The 11,525-nt window shown below is 45.0% G+C and overlaps 2 protein-coding genes across 2 annotated transcripts in view; one reads left to right on the top strand and one right to left on the bottom strand.

The window, feature by feature from the left end:
• Positions 1 to 1,404: 1,404 nt before the first annotated feature.
• LOC310772067 (dolichol-phosphate mannosyltransferase subunit 3-like) lies at positions 1,405 to 3,076 on the top strand. The gene is made up of 2 exons (XM_083664533.1): positions 1,405 to 1,437; positions 1,869 to 3,076. Exon 2 carries the CDS (start codon positions 1,898 to 1,900, stop codon positions 2,177 to 2,179), a length of 282 nt encoding a protein of 93 aa, XP_083520659.1. The 5' UTR covers positions 1,405 to 1,437; positions 1,869 to 1,897; the 3' UTR covers positions 2,180 to 3,076.
• A 6,155-nt stretch (positions 3,077 to 9,231) lies between these two features.
• Positions 9,232 to 11,525, bottom strand: part of LOC310772066 (ephrin-A1-like) — a gene marked incomplete at its 5' end in the record, with an annotated part of 3,849 nt that continues 1,555 nt past the window's right edge. The window contains 3 exons of the mRNA XM_083664532.1: positions 9,232 to 11,034; positions 11,200 to 11,286; positions 11,409 to 11,474. Coding sequence (XP_083520658.1) covers positions 10,910 to 11,034; positions 11,200 to 11,286; positions 11,409 to 11,474 — 278 coding nt within the window. The 3' untranslated portion in view covers positions 9,232 to 10,909. The remainder of the gene's footprint in view (positions 11,035 to 11,199; positions 11,287 to 11,408; positions 11,475 to 11,525) is intronic.

Raw genomic sequence — 11,525 nt, 5'->3', positions numbered from 1 at the left:
CTAAACAAATGAGTGGGAATATTAAAATGTCATTATCCCTGTATTATGTTGATGAACATGCACTCAATAAATAATGAATGAATACAAAAAAAGAAAAGAAAATAGTGGTTTTGAGGCTTGAACGTTTTTTTTTTATATTGATGTTTCTTTGCTTTATGATGATCATAGACTGGAGTTAATAGTTTACCCTCTTTTCAATTTACCACTTACATTCATGTCTGTATCCGTGGGAGTGCAAACAAACGCAGAGATAAGCCTGCACTCCCGATCAATGTTAGGAAAACAAACTGCATGCAATAAATGTGGACAGACATTTACAGTGTATATCCTCGTCTTATCACAATATTTGGACTGTTTTAAAGTCATGCACAAGATTCAGCATCCTGGACTCGCACTGCAAACTCCAAAATACAATTGTTGATTTCTGCTTTTATTTATAAAGATTTAGGCTACATTTTCCGCAGATAGACATAAGGGTAAAACTCCCACTATAATCTACGCTTGTACATATTACACCTCGCATAAACACAAGAAACAGGCTTTGCCCCACTGGCCCGGCACGCACGCACGAACGTTGTCACTTACACTCCTAACACTGGGGCAGACAAACATAAACACCAACGTCCCTAGAATAACTCTCCATTTTGCCAAAAGAATGATGTTTACGTCTCACTGGCTCTTTAGTGTCTCCACGGCCCCCAGCTAAGTGAATGATGTTTACGTGTCCCACTCCTCTTGATTTCAGTGCAGAGAGGTCCGTGCCCTCTCTGCCCCCCTGACAGCACTCTGAATGAACGGATGTGACCCACAGCACCTAGACAGCCACTGAGAGCTAATGACAACGCGCTCCCACCAGGGGCCCCTAATGAAATTCTGGCAACTGTTGTTGAAGTCCTTGCTTTGGCATAACATTAGTATTTATAGATGGCTCTTAGCTGGTGGTAATGCTGATGCCATTTTCAAAATGGCTTTTCTAAATTGAGGGTACGAGAGAGAGAGAGAGAGAGAGAGAAACAATTAGGGGGCTAATGTGTGTTGAAAGTGTTGAAGCTTGACTTGGGGCTAATTAAGGACTCAATCAAAACAGATCTCTCTCTCTCTCCCCCTCCCTCTCTCTCTGTCTCTCTCCCTCCCTCCCCTGACAGACAACTGGTGGGGGCGTTTCTGTGATGATTTCTGTGACCCACATTACATAGCATTATTATATATCCTAAATAGAAATAGTGAATGTTCTTCTAATCACTGGCGCCCTATTTTTCATCCACTCCTATCTTGACAGTGGCAGTCAGAGCCACTGTGTGTATAGCCATGTAGAGATCTCTTGTCTGCCTCTGGTCTGGTTGTTAGTAATAGTGGCTGACAACACCATTTCCCAAAAGGCACTGCGGCGTGCTACGTCATATCTCTGCGCAGAGCTGAGTTGGCGTTTGAGAGAAGGTAAAACACCCGGATTATTCTTACTATAACTGATTTACTGCTTTGCTTTTAATGTGAAACAATCGTTAAACTTACGAGGCAGTTTTGATATGATACACATGTTTGTCAATGCCAAGTTGCAGTGTCCCTGCGTATCATAGAGCACGCTAACGTCTGTGCTTTACAGCTAAAGCTAACGGCAGCTAATTTGGTGGAATATTATTCCGAATGATGTAACCAAATGTTACCACTTTCTCGAATGTAACGTCTAGTTTAGAGGTTTTGTTGAATCTCTATTCTTTTGACGTGTAACGTTACAAACAAGCAAATAACTGAAGTCGGCAGGTTGAGCAGCACACTCTTTTTGGCTGTGGGTAGTGGTGGGTAGCCTACCTCTTGCTTGTATCCGACTCTTGTTATGACGTTACCGTCACCGTTTCTTTCTCTCGCAGGTTGTCATCGACTGCTGTCCGTCCTCATCATGACCAAGCTGTTGGAGTGGGTGTCTGGCGTGTCTCTGCTGGGCGCAGCCTGGGCTCTGGTCACTTTCGACCTGCTGGACCTCAGCCTACCACAGACTTACAGGGAGGTCGCCTGGCCCATGCCTCTGTATCTGTTGGTGTCGTTCGGCTGCTACTCCCTGGCCACCGTGGGCTACAGGGTGGCCACCTTCAATGACTGTGATGAGGCGGCGAAGGAGCTGCAGGAACAGATCAAAGAAGCCAAAGAGGACCTGAGGAGAAAGGGCTTGAAGATGGACTAGAGATTGAGAAGCGCCCCCTTCTAGAGACTTCTTGAGAGACTCTGACCGGAGAGACAAAAAGCTGACACACTTTGCAGTTGCTGTTGTTGAGGATGTGATCGTGGTCCGAGTGTCTTTCCCGTTCTCACCAGCAGATATGATATGAATATCCATCATCACTTACTTTTGAGCAGTGATGTTAGTGTTTAGATAGCCCGCCTCAGTAACAGCTTGTTAAAAATTAGATATTGATCAGCTGTACTTGGAAGAAATGAGAAATGCAAGTAACTCAGGATAAGTTCCTGAGTTACTCTACAATCTTTTTTTTGGCCAGCGCAAGCGGGCCCTATATCTGGCTTTGTCCAGTCCAATTTGCGTGCTGATGCTCGTGAACGCTTTTATCGTGCTGGCCATTATGCTAGGTTCCAACCTAGCCTTGTTTTGGTGTTACATCAGATGTATTTATATTTTCATAAACAATTATCACACACAATACTCTATAATAATTTCAACCAAGAGATCAGTTTGAATGTAATTACCAGGATGTAAAAAAAAAAAAAAAAAATCTGCATCTTCACGTGACCAATTATGGAGCCGTTTGTTTTTTGTAAGGAAATACCTGTTTTTCAGGCTTCTCTATGTCCTAGAGCACATCCTAAAAATATTCTTTGCAACCAGTTGCTGGTCACTGTGATATGCCAACTAATGAAACCCAAGGGTTACACTGGAACAGAACCTGACAAAGATTGCTTCCATAGGGAATTCTCAGCTCCTCTCCGCCTACCTTATTACAAAAAAAGGCTATTATATAGACCTAGATGTGTGTGCCCGGAGATTGTTGCTTGTCAGTATGTATCGGCTAGATTTTATCTTTTACGAATTGTACATTCCATTTCAGACTGTGTGCCCCGAGGCTATTGCTGTGACTTAATTAAATCGGAGTCTATTTTCCTCAGTTTTCTCTCCCATGGAAGTGCTTCTGTTTGGGTCGGGGGTCCGGGTGGGGGCGGGAGGTATGCGCGTGTGTGCATGAATGCTTGCAAATATGATGAATGTCTTCTCCAATCAAGAACCACATGGCCTGCAGGCTCTATATCAACTGCTCAATGCCTCCCTCTGTGCAAGAGACAGATCTCTTTTGTCCAACTCTGTAGCCAACAGTATAAAATATACATGACATAGCCTTTCCCTCTTTCCCCTTACAGAGGGTTATTTCATTCAGAATATGTAAGCTATGTATGTATGTAGTCGGCTATAGGGGGCAGCTGTGGCTCGAGCTAAAGCGGGTCGGCCACTAATCAGAAGGTCGGTGGTTCGATCCCTGTCTCCTCCAAGTCCGTATGTCGAAGTGTCCTTGGGTAAGATACTGAACCCCAAATTGCTCCTACTCTTGTGTGGTGGCTTGCTGCCATTGGTGTATGAATGGGTGACTAGGCATTGTTGCACAGCATTTTGAGTGGTTGGTAGACTAGAAAGACGCTATATAAATGCAGTCCATTTACCATTTTAGTCCAGAACTAATGTGAGTTTGGCAAGTACTGTGCAGTTCTTTGTGTCAGCCTTAAAACGCTGCCTGTGCTCATTTTCACTGACTCCTGCTGTGCATAAACAAAGGCTAGCCTGGGCCAAAGGCGTCATTATAGGCTTTCAAAAGCTCCCATAACTTCAGAACAAGTCCAAAAAGAGTTGGCAGGTCAGAACAAGTCCAAAAGCAGTTGGCAGTTCTCTCGGTGTGCGAGAGGAGATCTGCCTGGTGTGTGCCGTTTGGCTGCAGCTCCATCATGCCTCGCAACGCCGCCCCCCCGTGAAGATCTGCAAGCAAGCTGCTGAGAGCAGACTGGATGAAACGCAACCTGTGATTTAGCAGAGAAAAAGCTAATTTGGCAGTTACACCAAAAACGCCTCCCTTGGTAGGCAGTTATGTTCTGACTCATAGCCACATGTGAAATAATTGAGTTAATCACTCTTCTTTGTCACCCTTCTCTCTAAATCCAACTTTGAAGACGTTCATCTGTTCAGTGAATTTCCGCAGGCTGTCTTACAAAACGCTTTTATTTGGATAATAATGCCATAGCATTCGCACATTAATTGACCTCTCATTGTCATGTGAACATCCGGTATAGAAAAACAAGCATTTTTGTAGGCTACATTTGATTTGTATTTTAATCCCTTCAAGCACACACAAATAGCCATCAGCCAACCAACCATACATCATCACCAGACATTTTAATACCAACGTAACTGTAATCTGATGCACAGACGGGAATGCAAAGCCGTCCCATTAGGAGTGACCTCTTACTCTCTCTCTCTTTTTGGTAATCTCACCGCATTTTGTTTACGGGCGTACGTGAGAGGACTTTACCGTCACCGCCGCTGTTGTTAAGAGGCAGTCACATAGGAGGCACTTGATATAGTAACTCGAAGCACTGAGCAAAATCCATAATAATGATTGCATAGTAATTCTGTATCTGCCTGCATACTCACTCGCGGGCGGCCTCGGAGGTGAGAGGTCTGCCCCTCTGGAGAGAATGGTGCGGAGCGCTGCTTTTGCATTTCAATGGACTTCTGAAAGAAATCAGTGCTCTCAACTTTGCGATGCATCATTTTAGCCGGGCAGCAAGCAGTTATTTTAAACCCATTGGCCGTCAGATGTTGTGGAGGAATAAAACTCACTAGAGAACTGATCATCTTTCCTTGCTTCTTAGCTGAAAGTATGAGACATTGGCAGCCCAGCACAGGTCCTTCATTCATCCAAACTCAGAGTAATCTTCCTGAAGGTCTCGCCTACACAAGAGAAGAATCACATCGCTACAATGCAGACACCTTGAATTACATAAACAATGACTACTACCGTCTGGTCTGCTGAATGGGAGACTATCAAACTGTGTACATGAGCACTGACTGATGCCTGATGTCAACCAGACATCTGTCATATAGTGAGTTATAAACACTGTCTGTCAGTTAATGTGTCAGTGTGCCATAAACATAAATACTAACAAATAGGGTGACTTCAGGTATTATGGGACACTTTCACTATAGAGGGTATATTTTCATGCCTGATGAGTGAAAATAAACCTTTTTAAAAAGTTTTTTTTTTCAGGCATGAAAATATACCCTCCATAGTTAAAGTATCCCATAATACCTGAAGTCAGCCCTACTACCCCCTCCCCCTTTTATTATTATTATTATTATTATTATTATTATTATTATTATTATTATTATTATTATTATTATTGTTGTTGTTGTTGTTGTTGTTGTTGTTGTTGTTATTATTATTGTTATCATCATCATTATCATCATTATTATTATTATTAATAATAACTGTTACAGGTCACTTTCAGGTGAGAGGTTAGTCCAGGATTGGATGACTCCTCATTGGAAACATACTAATTAAACACAAAGTTGACCAAAAGTTGAGATTCCATTGTACATTGGACATGGAGACACTGATTTGTTGTGAATGATCTGAATTATTCATTCTATTATTGTATCACAAAGTGGTAAGTTCTGTATGCTTGCTCATGTATCAAACTCTTCCCTACATCGCTTAGTGAGAGATCATGCCAAAATCCTCTTTGTCGCAACTGTGGGTTTTTTGTGTGCCTGTATTCTTTTTTGGCGTTTCTGGAGTGGGCCTACAGTACGTGCCATTTAGCAGTATTTCATGAGTGGTCTGTCTGGCTTTGGCAGCGGCTGATTTGACAATCGACCGGGGCTGAGAGAGAGCCATGACTTATGTGCACACAATGTTCTTCGCCCTCTGCTCCCTCTGAGGTGGCACGGTGGACAGAGACAGTAGAGAGGAGAGGAGAGCTCCAACAACAGGAACAAACACAACTAGAGGCAGAGAGGGGCAAGTCGCAGGGTCGCGCCCGCAGCATGGCCCCCACGTAGAGAGCTTCCAACACTATCAAAAAACAACTTTGCTGGAGACAGTCAGTGTGACACTGCCGGGAGCAAATCCATCCGCACATAGGCTGAGAACCAAGACTGAAAAAATGATAGGTTATCGTTTTTCCTCACAGAAAATACGTTTTTCCCACCCACACATTTCACAGCAAAACCTCAAAACCATCGAGAGAGACGGAGAGAAAGAGAGATGGAGTTAGTTGACAAGGTCAGAGAAGAAAGAGGGAGGCGATCAAGACATAGATAGATAGACAGACAGACAGACAGACAGACAGACAGACAGAGACAGACAGACAGACAGACAGACAGACATCAGATGGACACAGACAGACATCAGATGGACACAGACAGACAGACAGACAGACAGACAGACAGACAGACAGACAGCAAAAGAAGAGGAATAGAATGAGAGAGTGACAGTGAATATAAATGGGAGATGGTGACTAAGTGACATAGACAGGAAGGAAGGATGGGGTGGAAAACGAGACAGATGACCGTGGCAGGGGCGACGGCGCAGAGCGTGTGACACAGGGACTGTTTTTCGGGAAGAGGAGGCCACACCCGCCTGCCGGCCGGTGGCTGGGGGCCAGCAGTGCCCTGACCGCAGCACACAGGCTCCCACTGCGCTGTGTGACCGCGCTGACAGCGTCCTTCCCTCCATCAGGGTTTATATCGGACATTGAAGATGCCTAGATCCTCTGTTGTTTGTTGTAGTCAATCTGAGGAAGACGATCTGCTCGAAATGTCACTTCGATATTAAATTCCCTGACCTCTCCATCATCTCAAGCCATTATTATAAGCAGCAGGGAGCAAGCAGAAGAGGGGATAAAAAGGGGCAAAGCAAAGTTAATCTCGCCCAACTGCATGAAGATGATGTGAACGAGAATCAAAAGTCACATCGCCTATGGGCCAGCCTATTGTTCTTCTTACACACGCAGACAAAACAGCTGCTTTTGATGCTCAGTTATGGGACACCGGCTTCCAATTTCGGAGCAGGATGGAAGGATATAAGAGCTGCAAATAACTACAAAAACGTTGGGTAACCTCCCCGAGGCCCTGTAGCGCAGAGCCTCCTGGCTCCAGTTAACAGGCAGGCCGGCCCGGCCCGGGAGCGGCCATGGCGCGTCCTGCTGATAGCGTGGCCTGCTGGACCTGACTCGGTCCAGAGACACACAGATAGACCAGCTGGTGCTGCTAAAACCCACTCTATCTGCTGCCCTCTCTCGCAAATGTCTTGCTTTCTGGCTGCGTCTCATGATGGACCCCTCCCAATTTGGAGTGTCACATCTTGGCTCAGCTCTAGCTGGTTCTGTTAAACCCGCCGACCGCTACATCGGTCCGTCCGTGTCCTGTTTTACTGGTTCTCGGGGGAACACCGGAGTCACTATATACTGAGTCACTATATACTGTACTGCAGTCAAGGTTCTGTTCGTCTTCTTCTTCTGCTATAAAATATACTGCAGTCAAGGTTCTGTTCGTCTTCTTCTTCTGCTATAAAATCACATCTGCCCGCTGCAACTTTGATTCATGTTGTGCTTAAGTGGCGAGCCGGCTGCAAAGGGAGTTCTTTGACCGGGTCCAGTGGGTTCTGGAGGTGTGAGGATGCTGCAATTAGTCTGTGGTGGTGGTGGTGGGGCCCAATGTGACATCTTCTCATGGGGCCCAAAATACCAGACGGCACCCCTGTATTCTGGATGAGAGTGTCTACTGAATTGAACGGCAAATTTCCCTAAGCCAGCATAGTTAAAGACATCATCATTCTCGGGTTGTTCCTGTTTCCTGTGTCCTGTGTTTGCCACACAGTTATCTCCGCACTAGCCCTAAACATTTACTACGGGCGTTTAAAGCGTCTGCCACCACTGTCTTGTCTTGTTCCTCATTGCTGTTCACGTTTGCTCAAGCCAGGGCGCTGAAGGAGCGAGCAAATAGAGAGAGAAGCATCTCGCCTCTATACGAGGCGGCGGCGCTCAGCGGAGCCTCTTCCAGGGGTCGGCCGGTTAAGGGCTCTGTCCACCCTGGTCTAATTTACGATGCGGCCCTTTTGAAAACACTGGGGAGTTGAGAGGCGGTGGCACCACTTTTTTTTGATGCTACAGCTGCTTTTACTGTCATGGCCGTAAAGCTCCTCTCTCTCTCTGTGAGGGGGTGGAGACCAGAGAGAGAGAGAGATGAGAACAATGACTTGTCATGCAAGAGAGTGACTGAGGAGGAGGGCAGGACCAGAGGGGAGATGATCTGAGGAGAGCAGCATCAGGGGAGATGATTGGAGTGTGTGTGTGTGTGTGTGTGTGTGTGTGTGTGTGTGGGGAGGGGGGGGGGGGGGTCACAGGGAGGAGGCTCAGCAGAAGGTCGAGATAAGACAGTAGAAGGATCACACCTGTGTATTTATAGTCTCCCTGCCAAAAGGCAAGCCTATTGCTAATGAGAAACATAGCACTCTCTCTCTCTCTATATTGCTAATGATAAACATAGCTCTCTCTCTCTCTCTCTCTCTCTCTCTCTATTGTTATCTCTTTCCTGCCATTGGCCTTGATTCTCTTTGACTCCTGTCACATTAGTATGTGTGAGCCATTATCTCGGCTATTGACCGTCTGTGGAAATCCTTCCAATCTAATAAAAAGCAGGAAGTGGTTAGGGTTCCCGAAAGCTATTTCAGTGCTGAGATCACCTTGGTTCCTTACAGTAAGCAGATGGGGGGGACAGTGATGTTAGCACCAAGACGGTTTTTGAGAAACTCTGTCCTCGGTACTTCAGCAGTGGTTCTCAAAGTGGGGTCCGGGGACCCCCAGGGGTCCTTGAGGGGGTTCCAGGGGTCCCCAGCAAAAAGGGGAATACTTTATTTTCACTATAATTCCATCCATAATAAGTAACACAATGACATGACTATTTTGGAAATGGGTTTCATACACTTTATGTAATAAAACATCTAAAAGCAAAAATATTATCAGAGGAGGACCCTGGCACAAAATCTTATCAAATGGGGGTCCGTGGTCTAATTTGTGTCAGTTTAGTGAAAATGTTTGAGAACGGCTGAGCTAGAGGATTGGAAGAACTATACTTTAGTACAGACCACGTGGAAAAAGACAACACAAGGAAACGGTTGTGGTTTTCCAAAAATATTTTTTATTTCACATGAAAATTTCACATTTAGCATATTTATCAAACAGGTCTTTTATATAATCTTCTATATATATACATATTATACACTTTTCTTACTTACACATGTACAAAATAAGGTAACAAGAATTTCCGATAACAAAAAAGATCGACTTCAATGGTAGTCATATATACGCTGTTGTGCTTTGTCGTATCAAGCCAGCCTGCGAGGTGAAGTTGTGCTTGGCAACTCGGTTGGATGCCGTGTCTTGTCTGGTGTGGAGTGAATTCTTAGCGGTAGGTAAACCTTCTACAAATACATCAAAGTCCAAAACTGCCACAATTCCCTGTGAGAGTTGATTATTGATCTTTGATTCAGGTGATGTGGATTATTGATCTTTGATTCAGGTGATGTGGGTTATTGATCGGTTGCTTTTGAAAGCATGCGTGCCGGTTCTTGCCTGGGCTACTGGGGGTTTAGACACGTCGTGGGAGTAAAGCACCGTGACAGTGATTGGTCCTGTCTCCTGCACTAAGAAGGAAGTGATGGCGGCTGTTCATCTTGGTCAGTTTAACCGATACAGGGGCAAGATCCAACAAACAGAGAGAAGTCCCGCCTCTCCTTGCTACACACAACATCAGTGTTTGCTTTTGGCAGAATATTTTTTTTGTTTTTTATTTATCTCTCCTTTCCACTCAATCTTTCCCTCATTCTCTTACTCTCAACCGAAACGCACACATTCCCCGTTTCACACAAGTACTACCTCTAACACACACACACACACAGAGAGAGAGTGAACAGCTCTCCCTGTTGCCCAGTAAACATTTCATCTCTTGCCAACGGTAAACATTTCATTTCTTGAACATATGGTATATACATTAAAACGTCTCAACTCAGCTGCAAACATTATAAATTATCTTCACAGAATGTACACGTTAACACCTGTCAGTGTCATGTAGTGTTGCCGAGTGTCTGATGTCGGTGTGCGTGTGTGTGTGTCTGTATGTACAACTGTTGTGTAGTGTATATGTTGGGTGTGTCTGTACTGTGCGGTAGGCTATTAGTGCTACAGTATATAAGCACATGGTCGAGTTAGCAAAGGAACGGTAGCCATGAGAACAGCCCCTGCTTTTGTCACTGCTACATTTAGAGAAAACCACTTGGGACATCAATGTCACTCAATACCATTACGATAACAATACAACAAACGGTGCACGACACTCAAAGGGTGGAATTAGTGTACAAGTTGAAGAGATGATGACTGATCTTTGGCTCAAAAGGTACGATATTCTCTTTTTCATGAAATGCTGATTTATGCAATATAAATGTATAACTACAATAATCCAAATAGATTTGTCTATCTCGTGGTGTCTTGTAACGGTAGTTTTGATTGTTCTTCGGCCGGTTTAGGTTCGTCTTCAAAATTCTTCATATTTTCTTTGTCGTTTTCCCGAAGAGATTTTTTTTTGAAGACAGTTAAAAAAAGTAAAAAAAAAAAATGGAAAAAATGGAAAAAATGAGATGAAGTCCAAACACGTCCTCTCGATCAATATTCACTCAGCACACTTGGTGCGTGATGTGAGTCCATCCGTACTTTACAAGCTTCAAAAGTCTCTCTCCCCTGTGGCCAGCACTGGGCGTGGAAAAGTGTCTTTTTTTTGACTCAGTGGTCTCACCCCCACGGACTGTCTTCATTGTAGTCCCTGAAAGAGAATGTCTGGGAATAGCAGTTCTTTCGTGTGCACTCAGTGCAACAATAGCAGTAATGAAAATGGGACTAGCAATGAGAGGATTGAGAGGGACGTCGTCGTCGCTGCAGAGTTCGTCCTCACACTCTTCTGGACATCTGGCAGGATCACCACTGGGTCATCTGCTTGAAGATAGAAGAAGACACATTAGAAACGCATAAACGCATCCACCTGGACCAATGTGGAAAATCTAACCCCGATCTTTACAACCACCCTGGATACCTAGATTACAACCGCCCTGGATAATTAGGGATAATTAGAACGGGAGGCTGGGTTGGTCAACATACCTGCAGGCAGTCTGTTGGAGGGGTTGTGAGCTCCGCCTCCAGCCGCACCTGTACCTCCTCCTTTAGCCACTCTGGCCTCCTGAGAGCCTGGAAGAAAACCAAACGTACATCAGCTCCTCTGCTCGACTCCTTAACCAGTCGAACACAACTGTTATGATGAGGCGACTGTGCTGTTCCCATTCTGGCCAGCAGGGCGGGGCAAGACTCACCATCAGCAGCCACGACGTCCACCCTGAGCCTGAGGCACTCCTGTCCGTGGTGGTGCAAAGGTTTTGCTGCGGAGCGAAAGAGAGACCACGGGCGTTAATGACAGACTAACTAATGCA

The sequence above is a fragment of the Poromitra crassiceps genome (genome assembly GCF_964638095.1).
Source record: "Poromitra crassiceps genome assembly, contig: HAP1_SCAFFOLD_1851, whole genome shotgun sequence".
NCBI classification, from domain to species: domain Eukaryota; kingdom Metazoa; phylum Chordata; class Actinopteri; order Beryciformes; family Melamphaidae; genus Poromitra; species Poromitra crassiceps.
The sequence above is the reverse complement of the archived record's forward strand: the minus strand, read 5'-3'. Positions and strand labels throughout refer to the sequence as shown.